The sequence below is a fragment of the Scophthalmus maximus genome, chromosome 3 (genome assembly GCF_022379125.1).
Source record: "Scophthalmus maximus strain ysfricsl-2021 chromosome 3, ASM2237912v1, whole genome shotgun sequence".
Taxonomy (NCBI): Eukaryota; Metazoa; Chordata; class Actinopteri; order Pleuronectiformes; family Scophthalmidae; genus Scophthalmus; species Scophthalmus maximus.
Genome location: NC_061517.1, coordinates 15883513 through 15902879, shown reverse-complemented (window position 1 = coordinate 15902879; position 19367 = coordinate 15883513). Strand labels below are relative to the sequence as shown.

Below are 19367 nucleotides of genomic sequence, written 5' to 3'. Positions count from 1 at the left end.
GTCATTAGATCCCAAGGACCCCTCCAGATCACATTAGATATTCCACTTGTCTAAAATCATTCAAGAAGTTAACCATACTTTTCTTTTTGGATCAATTAAGCAAGTAAAGTAAGCAAACAATTACATAGAATTACAATAGAATCACAAAGACTCGAGGCAGGAGGAAAACAGCTGGACTCTGTCCAAAGGAAGAAAAACATTAACTAAATGTAGAGTAGAGAAAATTAACATTTCCCACAATTGTGAATTTTTTTTTGATGAGACATGCGCAATTGAGTGGTATCATTAAAAAATGCACAAAATAATAAGCCCTGCTATCCAAGGAAATCTACATTCTCCATTAACAATTTAAGGTATCAGCCTTACAGTATATGATACATAAAGACCACTCCTCATATTAACAGTCATCTCTGAGACTAAAGTCTGTGCCTCTTGCCACAATGTTTCTGTATCTTATTTGAGCTCATTTCAAGACATTGTTTATAGGTTACATTCCTAAAAAAAGAAACAATCTTAAATAAGAAATAATTTAAAACATACTTTTCCTACTCCTGAAAATAACATCACACGTCATATTCTTAAAAGCTAAAATCCTTAAAATATTTACTGGAGTCAGCTACTGGCTAATTGTCTTGGTATAATTCTGAATGAGACCTTGGAAGTACTGCTGAGTGTTTTTGTGATGTTGGAAAATGATGATGTAGCATTTTGGCAGGAAATACCACAACAGAAAGGAGTAGAGGCTGGAGAGAACAGCCAACGCATTCAGTGTCTGGATGTACTTGCCATGGTAAAGAACATATACAGTGGCAAAGATGATCCAGGTGAGGATCAGCAGGAGCAGGCAGAACGTTATCGCTTTGGCCTCATTGTAATTTTTTGGGAGGTCTTTTCCCATGTAGGAGAAAATAAAGCAAAGGGAGCTAAGACATAAAAGTAACATTACAGAGCAAGAGAATGCTTTCAGATTCACCTCACAACCAAGTATGATTTTGTCTGGGTACCAAAGTGTGTCCCTGTAGGTCTTGGGGGGTCCAAAAGAATGGCCAATGATAAGAAACAGTGCCTGAGCAACAAACGCCACAGAGATGACCAGCCACTGTCCGTGATATTTCATCCACCAACCGTGGAGCTTGGGAAACTTGGCAGCTATTTTGAAAATGCAAACAATTTGAAAGGAGCGCACGACAAAGCATGCGATACAAACAGTGTAGAACAAAACGAACGGTAACAACCTCAGGACACAAAAGGAGACTGTCGGTTTACCAAAGTAGAAGAACACACTGAGGCTACACAGGCTGAGGCAGCCTAAGATCAGGAAGCACATCGGTCCCCCAGCAGATCTGACAACAGGTGTGTTGTAGTTCATGGCAAAGAGAACAGACGTGGCCAGTGTGATGCCCACCAAGGCCCAGGCCCCGAGCATGATCAGTACAGCCCCACTGTCTGTGAATGGGATGTACTCCACCGACCGCACACTGCATGATGTACTTCCCTCTGCAGACCATTCTGTCTCCTCACACTTGATGCACTTGTAGGGATCCTCTGTTTAACACGAGAGAGGGACAATTTGTTGAAAACGCTTTGAAAGGATAATCAGACAGTGGAGGAAGAAGTGTTTCTCTTTCCATATTTCATATTGTATGTTCTGCTAAGATGAGGTTTTGTTTAATTTAAACTTGCTTAATCTTAGAAGTTCGATCTCAGGCAACTATTTTAACAAGACAGCATCGTGTGGCTCGATGAAAGGAAACCGGTTGGAAACCAACAATATATTCTCAAAACCACAATCGATTTTATTTCACCCATGAAGGCCAGAGCAGAAATGGGAGCCAAGGTGTGTCCATTTCAATGGTAATTCCTCTCAGTCATGGACAAAAACGTACATAAGTGTCAGAAGTCATCACTCATCAAGTACAGCTTTTTATCTCTTTCTTCCTCTCGTGTGATAATTTACCTGTGCTGTTGACATAAGTTCCAGTCGGACAGATTGCACAAGTGAAGCAGCATTTGTGCTTCCCATCTTGATGCTTTGCATGTCCTACAGTGCATTCTGGCGAACACCGTGATGTAGGCATCTGAATTGTTCAGCAGCAAAGTAAATGGAGAAAAGAAATCACTGTTATGGGTGGATAGAAGATAGAGGGAAGTGGCAGTCACTATCTCCAGCTTTTAAGTGTTTGGTTATGTAAAATGGGAACATCATATTAGATACTGAGTAATATATACAGCCATCCCCTCACATAACACCACAAAGAACCACCATCTGTTAATAATAATAAAGAGAATGTGTCTACCCTTTTCACCTCCAGTACTGTAAACTTGAAGAACACAAAGTCTTGATATGTATTATATTACACACGATTAGGGGGGGCGGGCAACTTACTTCTCCATTTGTGTACCACTGAATATTGGAGCTGTTGATGAAAGAATTGACCGATGGGTGAAAATTGTAATAGCCGATCCTTTGTGCTTCACCACTCGGGTTCCAGAAAACTATAGAGTAGGATCCGAACTTGGGCTCACCGTTCTCATCAAAATGAATACTTTGATTCAAAATTGTGAAGTTGCACTTCTTCAGCTCTGCTAGAACCTGATGTGGACACAAAGTTCAGATGAGCATCACTTCTTCTGATCTCACACTGATTAATGAGGGCATTACTGTATGATGTCCCCTTTTATGTTTTCTCAGACTATATCTGAAATGTCTTTACTGCGCTGGACATAAAACCCAAACTTTAGTTGTATCTTGTGGTTGTAAAGTTTGTATGTCATGTTTTATATGATTTGAGACAAGTATTTTGGATTTCGTCATGCTCCACAGATGTAAAATGCCATTATCAGAAATGTGGAATAAAATCAAGTGATTAAATTAAACAAACCCTCCAATACTTACCATGTGTGGGTAGACTGTAATGCTGTCATTACACTGATCAGCTCCACATTGTAAGACGTTGTGTAAGGCATTAGCAACAGCGTATACGGCAGAATAGACAGGAAAAGAGAATGATGGGTCCGTAGAAATGAGATCCTCGGCACTTAAGCTGCTGCAGTTGCAAACCTGATTACAAAACGTCTGCCGTCTTGCAATACCACAATGTGTCTGTCTTTTGGAAGAGTAGATAAAATCACTGAAGCCAGGTATTGTCACTATGGACTGAGACACTCCAAGCACAGTCCCAATATTTTTGATTCCTTTCTCCCTGGGGAGCATATCATTTAAGGACCAGGTATCCCCTGCTATCCACACCTTATTGGTGACATTGAGTTGTACTGCTGCCATAATGAGAGCTTCAGCATCCATTTCAGGAGCAAAGACCACAATGACATTTATCCTCTCTGCCTCTATCTGTTTGAACATTTGGGAGTAATTTGTGTCGTCGATGAGCACTTTGGTGACCGGCAGGCAGATGTCAGTGTCCTTTATCCTCTCTATGAACATTGCCAGGCCGTCTTTGCCATAATCATCCCCACTATTAAGGAAAGCGATCCATTGCCAGTTGAAGTGCAGTATGATCTTCACAATCACTTCTATGGTGTCTTTGTTGGAATGCACTGTTCGTAGAAAAGACGGGAATTTGATTTTCTCTGAAAAGGCAGATTTAGCAGCTCCATAACTGACCTGTTAAGAGAGTAATAATGAAATTGTCAGCGTTTAAAAAACTTTTTTTTTAATTAACTTAATTGACTGACTGTATCTTAAAGAGAATGTTAAAACACAAAGGTTGACAACTGTACCATGGGAATGAGATCCATCATGAATAGCGGGGCTACAGTCAACGCCTCAGTGCTTGAGAAGGGGCCGACCACTGCGATCACTTTGGTCACTTTGTGCGAGTCGCCCCAAGGTTGGATCGAGCCATTGACTGAGACGAGGTTGAAAATCCCTGGGAAATTCTGGTTTTCGGAGCAGTGGTCAAATATCTCATAGCCAAGAGACACATTTGGCAGTAGGTTGGTAGAGTTATTGATTTCCGCTACAGCGAATCTCATCAACTGAAACCTCCGATAACTTGACGGAATGAAGGGTTTACTGTGGACAGAGGCAGGACAACAGGAGAGTAGGATTAACTTTAAATCAACACAGACTGTTCAGACCTCTACACTGATGTTTACATTAAGGGTGAAGAGGTATTCAATCCGATTCAACTTTATAACATTTCCGCTCAAATTTATTTTAAGACTCACCTGGAGCAGTTGAATGTTTCTGGTCTGTTGTGATAAACATGGGCGCTGACATGATGAATATCAAAAAGTCCACCTATCAAATAATCTCCTTCCTGCTGAAACTCTGAGGCTGGGACGGTGCACTGAGTCGAGGCACGGAACAGAGATTCAAGTACACACAGACAAAGAAGAAAAGGTCTCATACTTGTGGGTATTATCTGTCAGCTAGTGTGAACTCTAAAGGGATTTAGCCTCTGCTCTTAACAAGCAATCTTTGGCTTATAATGGCAAACCCACAGTCTTCATTTCCATGCACCTTTAGTATGCAAAAGGTCTGTCAGCTGCACTAACTCCTCTGATGACTACACACAGGGTTGAACACAATTATTATGACCAAGCAGGTTCACACACACACACACACACACACACACACACACACACACACACACACACACACACACACACACACACACACACACACACACACACACACACACACACACACACACACACACACACACACACACACACACACACACACACACACACACACACACTATAAAATACGCAGCTTGATAAGGTTTAAGCAAAACAACTATTTAGGTTAGGTTTGGTTAAGGAAAAGTTAGTAGTTTCGGTTATAATACGTACTTTGTCGTCATGGTTACAATAATAAACACCCAGTTAAGGCTGTAGACTTTTTATAGATATAAGGTCTGTGTTTTTGGGATCCACCCAACATCCTCCTTTGCTCCCAAGATAATCACTAAAGCTGCTTGAGGTTGCCTGACAATAAAACATAACTATGGGTTTTGAATAGCTACTGCAGACGACTTATGGGCTTGATTTTTTATTTGTTTATTTGTTTACAGGAGGACTTTTATGGTGTGTAGTTACTCACTCATGAAATTATTTAAAAAAACTTTTATTCGCCACATTTCACAAGCCAGTTAAATCCCCGAAATCTTCTAAGGTGTATAACTAAACCTGACAAACCATTCTGATTAGTTGAATTTTAAAAAAAAAATGTAATTCTAAAATGTATAACTTACAATGTTCATTTTCTTGGAATATTATAAGAAAACTATGACAAAAACAAAACAAGCAAATCCTCGCCTCACACACAGCACATCAGTATAGAAAGTATACTTTTTTACCTTAGGGCCTCATCTTACATCCGGCACAAAGCTGAGCCAAGTGCAATACAAGTGTTTTTGCTAGTTTTAACTCCAACGCTTTAAACCAAGTTTTTATTTTCTTAACCAGCATCCACATGGTTTAAATGGCAAATGCACTCGTGCCCACCTTGGTGCCCATGGGTGTGTAAGTCTTGAAATGAGGCGGGGTCAGGTGCATTGTTGGATCATAGCAATTTTGAAGCACTTGAGGCTTCTTTCTCTCTTTCTACCTGCAAATATGCCATTATAATAACATCGATAAAATAAAGCCTACAATCTGGTAGTGCAAGGAGAGAAAGATTTTAGATTAACCCTAACCCACAACTATTTAAATCTTTGACACTGAAAGAGCACAAGTCACTGCAACATCCTCAACTCTCACCTCACAACTGTCAGGTTGCTTGGTCATTTATGCATTTAAGTTCATATAAATGAATTTGTAGCACATGGATGAAACATTTGGAAAGAACAACCAAATATCATCTTTTCATATAAATAAATACCACAGTCAGTAGTTAACACAAAGAAATGTGGCTTTGATGCTCATCTTGTAAACGATTAGTAGAATTTCTCCTTGATATATACATTTTATAATGGATAACACTAGTTATATCAATGTAATATAATGTATTTCTAGGTGATGTTTCTAAAGTCTAATGAAACATTGTGATGTTGAATGAAACATCTATCGGGGTGATCTATGGGTGACGGGGATGAAGCAAAGATGAAATAAAGATGAGGTGGAGTGAGGTCATAAGCAAATACAAACAAATCAATTAATTCAACCAGGTATCTCTGGTTTATGCTAACATGCTACATCCTCTTACAAATGAGCTGTGCATGACTTGACCTTGGACCACACGGGTCATTCGGGAGGAGGTCATTTGCAATCGGTCTGTGAATAATCCTGAAAGATGACCAGGCCATGAGCTGTAATAAAATGTTGGTGTGTCTTTTTATTTGTGGGAGTGTGGCTGTTACTATAACATGCCGTTTTCTTGATGCAATACTGTCTTGTTTCCAAATCAATCTTAAATTACACACAACCAATGCAACATCTTTTGGATTCATTTTTAACTCCATGCTCAAACTGAGCAGTAGAAGGCAAAGAAACGCAATGCTCATATTGTGTAGTGTCTCATGACTATAACTTAATTTAAATACCCCTTGGCCTTAAATGTTCCTTTTCTTTTTCATTTCATTGTTTTCATTGTGTTTCATTTAATGTTCTGTTACTATGTATATATGTATGTATGAATAGTAAAGATTTGTACATGGCCTAACACAATTCACCTTGTGTGGATTATCACAAGGTTGTTATATAGCCTATAACTTCATAAGATTTCAAAAGGTATGTTTAGAATTTCAAGTTAAACTTTCACATAAAATGTGAAAGATTCATGATACTTTAACAGTAGCATCAGTTCTACATGTCACAAAGATGATTTAGTTATTGAAGTGCAAAGATATGACATATCACAATGGTTTTCGTGTGTAAAAATATTTGCAAACAGTTCATGAACCGATGAATTCAGCATTTTAGAAGTTTAGGTTTTGAAGTTACCTCTGTATGCGTTGTTATCAAAGCTATAGATAAATAGATAGAGGACGTTATTAATCCCTGGGCGTAAAATTAATATGAGTGCCACTTTCTTAGACTGTTAGTCTGTTTCCGGACCCGGTGACTACATCCATTTTTATACAGTCTACGGTTTAGGGCCTGCTTTCACTGGGCTAGGTAGACAGCTCGCAGGTATCAACACAAAGGGAGGGAGAGGCGTGGCCTGTTAAAGCATTGTTACGGTCCAAGATGCTGGGGCTAGAGGAACATCTACTGGCAGTGAATATTTTACATGTAACCTTTCAGTAAAAACAGTCCCTGCTCTAGAAATGATCTCACTGTATGAACTTGAAAAAAGACTGACACAGCTCACAACTGGGCACAGATGACGCAGGGCCTTAATTACTGTCTGTGTTGAAAGATTTAATCATAAATTACTGTATTGGCTTAGTGAGTTATGTGTTTTAATTTTATGCAAAAAAACTGGGGGCTTCAGATGTAGCCCACATATTCCACTTACCTAACAAAAAAGCTTTCCACACTCTCACAAAAGATTAATTGATTTAGGCTTTATCAATGTGTCACAACTCCACAAACGGGTGGCCCCTTGCTTGCCTATACAATTTATATGAGCATCAAGCTCTGGAAAGATAACAGATACATTGCTCATATGTAATATTACAATTTCAATGAGGGTACTTAGACGACCAGAGGCACATCAGTCCCTCTGTCTACATTAACACATGTACGACAGAAAGCTGCTACTGGCTAATTGTCTTGGTATAATTCTGAATGAGACCTTGGAAGTACTGCTGAGTGTTTTTGTGACGTTGGAAAATGATGATGTAAACTTTTGGCAGGAAATACCACAACAGAAAGGAGTAGAGGCTGGAGAGAACTGCCAACGCATTCAGTGTCTGGATGTACTTGCCATGGTAAAGCATGTATTCAGTGGCAAAGATGATCCAGGTGAGGATCAGCAGGAGCAGGCAGAACGTTATCGCTTTGGCCTCATTGTAATTTTTTGGGAGGTCTTTTCCCATGTAGGAGAAAATAAAGCAAAGGGAGCAGAAGGATAAAAGTAACATTACAGAACCAGAGAATGCTTTCAGATTCACCTCACAACCAAGTATGATTTTGTCTGGGTACCAAAGTGTGTCCCTGTAGGTCTTGGGGGGTCCAGAAGAATAGCCAATGATAAGTAACAGTGCCTGAGCAACAAACGCCACAGAGATGACCAGCCACTGTCCGTGATATTTCATCCACCAACCGTGGAGCTTGGGAAACTTGGCAGCTATTTTGAAAATGCAAACAATTTGAAAGGAGCGCACGACAAAGCATGCCATACAAACAGTGTAGAACAAAACGAACGGTAACAACCTCAGGACACAAAAGGAGACTGTCGGTTTACCAAAGTAGAAGAACACACTGAGGCTACACAGGCTGAGGCAGCCTAAGATCAGGAAGCACATCGGTCCCCCAGCAGATCTGACAACAGGTGTGTTGTAGTTCATGGCAAAGAGAACAGACGTGGCCAGTGTGATGCCCACCAAGGCCCAGGCCCCGAGCATGATCAGTACAGCCCCACTGTCTGTGAATGGGATGTACTCCACCGACCGCACACTGCATGATGTACTTCCCTCTGCAGACCATTCTGTCTCCTCACACTTGATGCACTTGTAGGGATCCTCTGTTTAACACGAGAGAGGGACAATTTGTTGATAAGGTTAAGGTTAACTTTACTTTTAAATTAAAAAGCCAAGCCAAAAGTGAGATCTAAAGAGGTGTAGAGGTCAAACAGCTGAGAAAGATGAGTTAGAATGTTGTGACGCTGTTATGTTCAATTAAGGTGAGCTATTACTTCATGGGAGTTCATTGGGATGTTCCCTAAAACTGTCAAGAGATGAATAACTTATTGCAGTAGTTGAATTATCATGTTAAGTTATTAGAGGACCATAGCAGCCTACGTAGAATGAAATATTAAGCCCTCATGAAGCTACACAACAGTCTGAAATGATGTCCCATTGTTTTTTTTATTATTATTTACCTGTGCTGTTGACATATGTTCCATTTGGACAGACTTCACAAGTGAAGCAGCATTTGTGGATTCCATCATGCTTTTTTGAATATCCTACAGGACATTCTTGGGAACACATCGAAGTAGGCACCTGTTAAACACAATTGTTCAGCAGAATATGAATTTTTTGATCAGGAATATTATAAGTGGGGGACATGATAGAGAAGTAGCAGTGACTTGGCCTTTCTGAACTTCTAATTAGGTAAAATTTCACCATCACTGGAATTATTATATATTTTTTAATAATGATATTCCATATTAACTGTTGACTAAAAACAAAGAAAAAAACAAATACTTACTTCTCCCTTTGTGTACCACTGAATTTTGGTGATGTTAATGAAGAAATGGAACGATGGGGGGAAATAATAAAAGCCGATATCCTGCGCGTCACCACTGTGGTTCCAGAAAACTATAGAGTAGGATCCAAATGTGGGGTCGCCGTTCCTGTCAAACTGAATATTCTGATTTAAAAGTGTAAAGTTTGACTTCTTCAGCTCTGCTAGAACCTGATGTGGGCAAAGAAAGTTCACATTAGTTGCGTTTTCTATCTAATCAGCTGTTGATTAAATATGTTCCTGATTATTTGTATGCTTACCATGTGTGGGTACACTGTGACGTTGTTATGACATGTGTCAGCTCCACATCGCAGGACACCGTGTAAGGCGTGAGCGATGGTATATACAGCAGAATAAACAGGGAACGAGAAGGATGGGTCTGCAGCAATGACCTCCTCTGCACTCAGGCCACTGCAGTTGCAAACCTGATTACAGAACCTCTGCTGTTCTTTGTCTTCACAGCGAGTCCGGCTTTTGGAAGAATAGATGAAATCACCGAAACCAGGTATCTTCTGCGCCGGCTCAGAGACTCCGAGTACAGTTCCGATATTTCTGATTCCTTTCTTTTTGGGGAGCCTCTTGTTCAAGGACCATGCGTCCCCGGCTATCCACACCTTGTTGGTGACATTCAGTCGTATTGCTGATTCAATGAGAGCTTCAGCAGTCCATTCAGGAGCAAAAACAATAAGTATGTTAACTCTCTGCGCCTCTATCTGTTGGAATATTTGGGAGTAATCAGTATAATGGTTGAGGCCTTTGGCGTACGCCAGGCAGATTTCAGTGTCCCTAATCAGTTTTCTGAACACTTCCTGGCCATCTTTGCCATAATCATTGTCAATGTTAAGGAAAGCGACCCAGCGCCAGTCGAAGTGCAGTATGATGTTGACAATAACTTCTACGACGTCCTTATTGGGATGAACTGTTCGGAAGAAAGAGGGAAATTGCTGTTTTCTTGAAAACACAGAGCTGGCGGCTCCATAACTGACCTGTAAAATGAGCAACAGAAAAAAAAAGAATTATTTTCAGCAACAGTATGTTCTCAAAAGTAAAACAGCTGTTGAAGTTTTTTGAATTCCAACACACAATAGTTGGCAACTTTACCATAGGAAGGAGATCCATCATGAATAGTGGGGCCACAGTCAATGTCTCAGTGCTGGTATAAGTGCCGACCACTGCGATCACTTTGGACAGATTGTTGTGTGGTTCACCCCAAGGTTGGATTGAGCCATTGACTGAGATGAGGTCTAAAATCCCTGGAATGTTCTGTGTATCTGAGCAGTGGTCAAATATCTCATAGCCAAGAGACACGTTTGGCAGAAGGTTGGTAGAATTATTGATTTCCTCGACAGCGAATCTCATCAACTGAAACCTCCGATAACTTGACAGAATGAGGGGTTGGCTGTGGACACAGGAAGGACAGAGTGTATTTGAATCAGTTACGTTGTTCCATTATTAACGTTTGTGTAGAGCTGCTCAGATATGGACATTTAAAGGCTTTTATAAAAGACCCAAAACTGAGGTCAATAATGCTGACTTCATGTCCTTCAGTAGCTTTGATAATACTGCAATTAACTAGATAAAACTGATTATATAATGACGTAAGCTGTTACAATAAACGTTCTTCAATTAGTTTAACTTCGTCAAATATCCATTCAAATTTATTATAACACTCACCTGGAGCAGTCAATGGTTTCTGGTCTGTCGTGATAAACAGGGGCGCTGACGTGATGAACATCAAAAAGTCCGCCTATCAAAAAATCTCCTTCCAGCTGAAACTCTGAGGCTGGGACGGTGCACTGAGTCGAGGCACGGAGAAGAGATCCCAGAAGACACAGAGCAGCAAGAAAGTCCTTCATTATTTTAGTTTTAATTACCAATCTGACGCCTCCGACTTGTCTTTGCCCTTTAGTAAGTTGAGACACTGGTGACATTAAACCTCAGTAATCATTTCCATGCACATGGGTTTAAAAAATGGTTCAAGGAGCATTCACAAATCAGTATGCAAAAATCTTCTTGGCTGCAGCTATGACGAGTAGCTACTGCAACCAAGTTCAATATCTCCATCATGAATAAATTGGATTATTCCACAAATTACACATTTATTTTATCCAATTAACCAAATTTAACCTGTGTGCGACAGGTATAGAAATTCTACAATATAAGTGTTTAATGTTTATGGGAGACACTTTTCCCTTTTAGAACATTTTACCTTCCTCCATAGAAGCCCAGGACGACACAACCAAGACTGATAGTAGCCGTATGGGGGTTTAAAGCATTTTCAGGAGGAAGTCATTCTTGTCTCCTTGATTTGACTATTGTCTGCAAAAAACAACAACAACAAAATGGAACTGTGAAAGACATGAAAGTATCTGATAACACTTTCAAGTGTGTCTCTGCTCCATGAATACCAACTAAATATAAGGCCAAGACACCAATGTAGTGATTGAAGGGACACAACCTCTTTAATGGCATTTGGAGTGAGAAAAAAAAATACACTTCAGCTATTAAAATCAAGTTGCTTTTTTTTAATAACTGTAGCACAAGAAAACAAGAACATGCAATCCGTGAGAAACATGTTTAATTAATCAAATTTAACCCAATAAACCAGTTCTGCTTTGTCAATTTCAAGTGTAATGTAAAGGAAGAAAAAAACAAACATTTAACATGGTTTGAAAAAAAACTAAAACTAAAATAATCTAAAAAAAAATATCATTTTAAAATATATATATGTATATACAAATCATCCTGACAATCTTTTGAAACAAACTTTTTACAGGAAAATGTTTTGATCCCTTACTACATTGCTGATCTTAATTTATTAATGACAGATAATCCCCAGCATAGTGATAAAAATGGGAAGAAGAAAAAAATCAACAGGTTTATAGAAAAGAAAAATGTGATCGTCACCCACTTCATCCATTTGTTATAATAAAAGCTCTCAATCTCTGTTTTCTTATGTTTCCTCTGCAAAAGAAAGAGAACAACAGTTTGTTGGGAATGACTATATTTACCACAACTTTTTCATCAAAGTAAGCACAAATTCAAAAGGACTACAACAGCTAGTCTACACAACTCGCATGGAACCCGGTCTTTGAAACACAGATGGGTAAATGTTTCAGAGACAAAAAGGTTGTTGGGGTAAACTTGGAATTGCTTTATTATAATGTAAGAATGATTAGACCTTCTTGTGAATTAGACTTGAATAATGGTTTTGCACTTTGACGACAATATGTTAAGACTAATTTATCCACATAATGGTGTAAAAATCTGAGGTAAAGCAAAGTCATTGACTTGCCATTTCAAGCTAAATGCCCCATGAAATTATTTTTTAAAATTTGCTTTACAGGGGTGCTCAGTGACACAGTTTCCCATCCGTTAAAGTCAAAGGCGCAAAAGTAGAAGAACAGAATTACATGGTACAGGTAAACTACCGGCTAAATGAAACTAAATGGGTTGGGGGTTAGTGACATTCGGCTTGAATAATGCATTCAGTGTTGTGGCGTGTGGATGCCAATTCAAATTAGGTCCATGATAATCCATATTGATACCAGCGTTACATGGGTGGTATCGCATTAAATAACCAATTCAAAATAAACATTAATCGAAAATGATTTGCGCCAACTATGATCATTTGAAGCGATGAGTAATAACAGTTGATTTTCTACTTGTCATGAATGCATATTCAAGTGTAATGTGACTAGTTTCTTCAAAGTGTCTGCGTCTGGTACAGAGGTCAACTGGCCGACACGTGATTCAACTCAAAAACTGGCGCATTTCCTTCAGATTTTATATTACACATCTAATTGTGTTATTTTGCTGTTAACACTACTGACTTTCAATATATATCTTGTTACAAATAAGTAGGAACCAATATATTATTCAAAAGTTGGCAGATTTATTTCAGTTGAGCAAAGGACAAGGACTGTTTTTTACCATCATTGAGGGGACAAAAATTGTGAAATATCAAAACAAACAAAATTCACTGCAAATGTTTTTTTTTCAGTGTGGTTCCTTCTTGATCACTTGATACTTACCCCATGGGGTTACAAATGCAAAAGGCAACACCGAGTCTCCTCTCATCTACAACTGAACAAATCCTAAGATGAGGATCAGGGTCCTCAAAAAAAGAGAAGGGGAAAAAAAAGGCTAAATTCCAAGACTAATTTGCTCGAAGCTGTTCATATCCTCATCCAACACTGAACCATAGATCAAAACTCGTATTTTTCATGTTACTGTTTCACTTACAAAAACAAAACAAAAATCTCTAACCCTTTGTATCTCCCCACCAGCTGTGATCGCCAGATTTCAAATGAGAGGGAGGGGAAGACTAAGCGGGAGTTTTTTTTAACTAGCAAAAGGTTTCGCTGTGTCTTCCTTGCCTTTGTATGTCCTCTTCCCGTGTGTGAAGGGTAGGTATCTGTACTTGATCATATGCTAGAGGAAGTGGAGAAGAAAGAGAGCATTAGCAAATATTTTCACAAGGTATTTGTGGGGTTTGCTCAAAGATTTTTACCAACGTAACCCATGTCATATTGGTGCTTAAAAATAAGGTTTCTATGTCTTCAGAATAAAACAAATGCACTGCATTTACAGGGTGGACACAGTAATAGAGACACCGGTACAATATAATGAAGTCAAATCAAATTGTGACCCTTTTGAATGTTAAGATGTTTGTGGTAGAGGCTTTGAGAGGGTTTCAAAGTCGTCAAATCGCTGTGAAGTTCACACTACACGACTTGTTGCCCTTTGATCCTTCTTTCCGTCTTTCATACTACACGACAGACAGGTGACAGGGGGAGAAAAACATGACTAGTATATCTGCTCTACAAAAAACAAGAAAACTAAAGAAAAGCCTCTGCAGCTCTATGTCGTGCCTGATCACACTCCCATTTGAAAAAAATGGGTCGTAAGTGGAAAATCGGGCTAAAAATGTGGTAGAGTGAAATAGGCTTTGGGGAGCCTACTCTCGTCTTTGTATTGTATTATATAGTCTGGTGTTTCTGACATTTTTGCATTACACAGCTGTGACTCCAGTACAGCCACATTGTCAATGTACACAGTGCATGTAATGTATATGTCAGTCAGTTTTTTTTACCTTGATCTGCCTCTTCATGGTGATGCAGAAGAGCATGATGAAGTACATTACAAGTATGGGCCAGAACACTGGAACATTGAAGGCATCAAAAAAGGTGCAAATCATGGCGATGACGATGCCTTTTGTCGCAGAATGCCTGGTAAGAGAAGCAACACAATCTCACATTAAAACACTGTCGTCACATTTGCGAGTAAGCATTAGCAAACATCATCAAAACAGTCATTTACTGAGTGTGTTATGTATGCACAGTACGTCCGGGCACTGAAGAACGTTTCATTTTGGGGAGTGTAATGTGAGGAAGGGCTTCTTCAGTTCATAACATGAAATCAGTCCATATTGGAAAATGCAGGAACATACATGGAAAATAAATTTCACCACTATTGTTGGTGAGGCACAAAGGTTGTGTGGACTACACTTTATATGTTCCAACATCATTTATTTTCTTGGATCTGGTCAACGCCATCATTTTTTTCAAACAACTGATGAATAAACAGTTAAGAACTGTAATAGACCTGCTTTTAAAACAAGTAGGTCATTTGTTTAAAAAAACCCTCAAAACCAGACAAAAAACCTGCGGTAGACTGACTGATACAAACCACTTCACTCTCGTCCCGTATTAGTACAGGAGGACAAGAGGATGCAGAATTTCCATTAAAACATGACAGACAAGTTTTAATGCAAACTTTAAATGACAGACAAGAAAAAATAAATGTGGCTTTGTTGTTCCTCGATAAATAACTTTAATATGTTTGGTTTATGCTTCTTTTACAAATGAGTTCTGCATGACTTCACTTTGAACCACACAAATCATTTGAGATCAGAATTTGCAATTTCCCTGTGGATGAAAAGTGACCATGAGTTGGACTCACCAGAATTTAAATTCAGGCAACCTCCTGATGAAGGGGCGGAACTCCTCGTTCTGCTTGGTCGGAAGGGATGGGCCTTCATCTGCAGGAGATATGGGTCACCAAATGCAATCATGACGTAGCATTTAGACCAAAAATATACAATGTAAAACATTAAAAAAACATATCAGATAAAAAGTGTTATTTCGCTTGTTTTGTTTAAAAAAGGTTACTGTGGAACTCAAACTAAACAGCATATACAAAAAAAGCCTTTGTAATAAGAAAAACAACTTGACACATACCAGTGTATGAGAACGTTTGACCTTTGATTGACTGATATTTCACATAAGTTCAACTAATAAATCCTAAATGAACCGACAGGTGACAACCCAAAGGGTAGCATACACTACCATGTGCAAAATATATCCACATTATCAAAAACTGATAAGATTTAATTTAGTCAACTTGCCTTCGTCAAGCATCGAGGGATCCACTTTCGGCGATAGAAAAGCAATGAAGAGGTTGAGATGGTATATTCCCAAAGCATATGTTACTATATACCATCCCTGAAAAGCAGCATAAAGAACATCACCACATTAAAAGGCTTCCCTGCGCAGCCAGCAAACATGGAAGTGCACCTTTGTAGGAGAAAATTACATTCACACGAGCAAGAATATTTTATGGGAACAGAACAGACTAATAGACAAAATTAAAAACACACATCACACTTTAGAAAAGTGAGTCAAATTGAAAACAAAACTAATAGAGAGTCCAAAAAGGCAGAGATGGGGAACCGGCAGCAGGTTTTAGCCAAAACAACTTTGATAAATAAAAACTCGACAATAACCCCTTTCCCAAAAAATTGCTAGTTGGGTGGTACTTGTTATGTCTGTTGTTTCAACACAGGCCAGAGTGGCTCTGTCGGTGAGCCGTGTCCTTGACCAGGGGACCACCTTGGGGACATATTAGTCTACTTTTTAAAGATTTTTTCCTTTATAGCAAAAAAAATAAAAAAATGAATAGCCGGCAAGAGAATCTCTTTGTATTTCTGAGTTGTGTCACAGGCTGCATGTGGCCAAAAAGCCAGATGTTCCCCACTCATGCCCTACGACCATCTTTCACCTTAGGTAGAAATCAGCAAATAATAAAAGCACTGTGTCTTAGATAAACTGATATTCAGCACAACAACAACACAAATAACTAGTTAAATAATAAGTAAAAGGCAATGAATACCCCTCAACTTGACAGTTGACAGTTTGGCATTTTAGCATTCACAAAGATAGTACTTATCACAATGGTGTTATAATTATTATTTATTACAGCAACTAACAGTTGACATTTTCTGACTTCCAGGATCAAATTATTTACTAAATGGAAAGAAACAAATCAACTATTACCTGTAGTATGTACACTCTGATCATGTAGACAGCAGTAAATAGTAGAGTGGCTGCCCATCGCCCTGCATAGAATGGCGTTGACTTGTCTAGCCATGACTGATAGACCTGTTCTCAAAAAAACACAAAGGAACCAAAGTGTTGCCATCTGAGATAAAGAGATCCTCTATGAACATGTGAGACACAACCGTAGATAAAACACTAAAGAGCTTTTGTCTGTTACACTTTCACCTCGCAGATATATAGAAACAGGACATTGCCTGAGCAGCTGGCCTAATTTCAACTTACTAGACAAGACAATATTCCCTAACCCACGTCTTTCTCTGCACGATGGACGAATACAATAGGTCAAATTGATGGCCACCTTCTCATTTACAATCAGGATGCTTTCATGCATCGATGACACTTGTTAAGCACTAATACCACCTATGAGAAGTAAGCTCGAGGAAAAATACTACTGACTGATTATTTAACTTTAAGGAGCAAATCTGAATATTTAAAAGTGTGTTATAGACTTAATGGCAGTATCAAATTATTCAATCCCTAATCTAATCACTTAAATTATGTACGTTTGAGTGACAGACGTGTTACCTGTCCAATCCGTGTGAAGAAGGCAGCAACTACAGAGGGTTTCCCATGGATTGACTCCCCAACACTGTCCCCTTCTGACATTCTACCAGTGAAGACAAAACCAACAATTCGATTAGTGGTGCATGAATACAGGTCACTTGGCTAGTTTGACTGAAAACGACTATTTAAGCTGCAGGGCAGTCACATTATCTAGAATGCACAAGTCTAGCATCTCCCGCCCTTGGATATACTGGCAGGAATTTCAAGTTTGTAAGACAGCAACGTGGAACTGTTAACAGCCTACATCATTTTTGTTAAGAGACAAGACACACGTAAAAATTCACTGGCCTCATCTATCATGAGCTTCAACAATGACAAATAAGAAAAAAAATCAATATCTAATAGATGTATTAGCATAGGAAAGTCTTATTTTTAGATATTCTTAAAACATAGATTATAGTTTATTGCATCTGCTGTTTTAATAACTACCTCCCTGCAAGGCCTTGTCAAGAGATAGTTCTAAAGGCCCTTGGATCCCTTGGATGGGATTAAGGCACTTTCAGGGAATTAATACCAGAAGAGTAGCAATATGATTAGGTGTTAGAGATCCAGTGCTTAAAGTGGTTCCAAAAAGATGAAACAGCAGAGGAAGACAATGATATTTCTGTGTGTATGCAATAGCACAGTAGGGTGTGTTCTCAATTCCAAAATATCAATGAACATACAGAAAAATAACCCAAATCTGGGACCAGGTTTTTGAAGAACCATTCATTTGGATCTGTAATAGAGCAGAATCTAGATGCTGTCACTCTTATGAATTAAAAAAAAAAGAAAAAAGAAGAAAAGTCCAGGTTAGCTACTGTCGGGCAACATCTGTTTCCGTCTGGTACACAACACAGAGCGATCAGAACATCTATGAAGATACAGGACGTGGGCGAAACGGCCTGGAGAACAAAATCGGATATTGGCTTTGTTAAAATCAGGGAGCCGAGTGATCGAACCACTTGCGAAATATTTAAGGCTACTTTCACTGAGAATCCATTGATGAAAAAAACGATCTGATCGCGAATTTCCTCAGAGACGTTACCAGTTGCCCACCATTCGCGAGATGTGGGGTCAAGATGCACACGTCTGTACATCAACCGATGTTGCACTTGTACTGTATTTTAATAATTGACTCTGACACGAAGCGTCAACTGAAAAGAGGCAAGACCGTGAAGGACTGTTCGTTGTGTTAGCTAGCTGATGTCGGTCGTATTAGCTAGCTAACGCTAGCTAACGCTAGCTGCATAACTAGCTAAAATGCTTAGGCAATCAGAAAGGCAGCTAAAGTGTCATATTTGTTACATTACATTATAAAACTAGACGTACTGAGGAAACCGCGACAGGGCTACGGTCGAAACGCACAATGAGGCAGCTGTTACTGGGGTTCCGTCGGCGATATTACATTAAAGTTACTCACGTTAGCTGACAAATTAGCCCTAGAGTTAGCTAACAAGCTAGCTGAATGTATACTGCCCTTTCACCCACATCGCCGTTTGTCTGGGTTATGTAGTTCTGGTAAAGCTTCAGTCGCCCCACACAGCCCGACAGTTAACTTATGAAACTACATTTCCCACAACTCAACCGTAAAGCACATCAGAGCCGAGCAAAATTAAAATGTAGTTCCCAACTCGCGTCTCTCCATTGCGATGTACGCGCATCTGTATGACGCCGAACTACAAGTACCAGCGATGAGTCGGGGAATCTGACAACTCACTTCCGGAGGCACGATATTACGTTGCCGACGGCTCCACAGCTAGCCATCCAGCCCAGGCACAAAATCAAACTAAACTCTCGTAACCTCATCGGTATCCACTGGACGATACAATATCTCTTCAGTTCGTGTCTTTGTTTCAAGTACCCCTTCCGTGTCTCCCGGTTGCGTCAGCAAATTCATCGAAAAATAATAAATGACAGTCCTCTCTTACCTGGTACGGCCGCTGTTGTCACTACCCGGCTCTACCAAGCTAGCTAAACTAGCTAACTCTCGAGCGAACTGGTGTGAACACGTCAGTACTTCCGCTAGGACGCGGACCAACGCCAGGCAGAATAGTAGATCCCCGATAAAACGACGACCCGCCGAGGGTTGACGAGGAAGAGGAC

General features: G+C 39.5%; 3 protein-coding genes across 5 annotated transcripts; all 3 read right to left on the bottom strand.

Annotated features, from left to right (window-relative positions):
- Positions 1 to 64: 64 nt before the first annotated feature.
- LOC118316875 (taste receptor type 1 member 1-like) lies at positions 65 to 4379 on the bottom strand. The gene is made up of 6 exons (XM_035645134.2): positions 4189 to 4379; positions 3739 to 4033; positions 2897 to 3622; positions 2387 to 2593; positions 1958 to 2078; positions 65 to 1545 (listed from the first exon to the last, which is right to left on the bottom strand). Exons 1-6 carry the CDS (start codon positions 4368 to 4370, stop codon positions 617 to 619), a joined length of 2460 nt encoding a protein of 819 aa, XP_035501027.2. The 5' UTR covers positions 4371 to 4379; the 3' UTR covers positions 65 to 616.
- Positions 4380 to 7312: 2933 nt separating this feature from the next.
- On the bottom strand, positions 7313 to 11596 carry LOC118316874 (taste receptor type 1 member 1-like; the record flags this gene model as incomplete). Its single annotated transcript, XM_035645133.2, has 7 exons — positions 7313 to 8596; positions 8954 to 9074; positions 9283 to 9489; positions 9579 to 10304; positions 10420 to 10717; positions 10993 to 11114; positions 11528 to 11596. Coding segments are annotated over 7 exons (2472 nt in total), but the record flags the coding sequence as incomplete, so codon positions are not given.
- A 159-nt stretch (positions 11597 to 11755) lies between these two features.
- Positions 11756 to 19344, bottom strand: rer1 (retention in endoplasmic reticulum sorting receptor 1). 3 transcript variants are annotated; one of them, XM_035645137.2, is made up of 8 exons: positions 19193 to 19344; positions 17244 to 17325; positions 16656 to 16760; positions 15728 to 15824; positions 15283 to 15361; positions 14414 to 14549; positions 13698 to 13752; positions 11756 to 12282 (listed from the first exon to the last, which is right to left on the bottom strand). In XM_035645137.2, the coding sequence occupies exons 2-8, from the start codon at positions 17322 to 17324 to the stop codon at positions 12272 to 12274; spliced, it is 564 nt and encodes a 187-aa protein (XP_035501030.1). In that variant the 5' UTR covers position 17325; positions 19193 to 19344; the 3' UTR covers positions 11756 to 12271. The 3 variants fall into 3 exon arrangements, with proteins under 3 accessions (XP_035501030.1, XP_035501028.1, XP_035501029.1); XM_035645135.1 differs by lacking the exon at positions 11756 to 12282 and having other exon boundaries at positions 13192 to 13752; XM_035645136.1 differs by lacking the exons at positions 11756 to 12282; positions 19193 to 19344 and adding an exon at positions 18685 to 18796 and having other exon boundaries at positions 13192 to 13752.
- Positions 19345 to 19367: the final 23 nt, after the last annotated feature.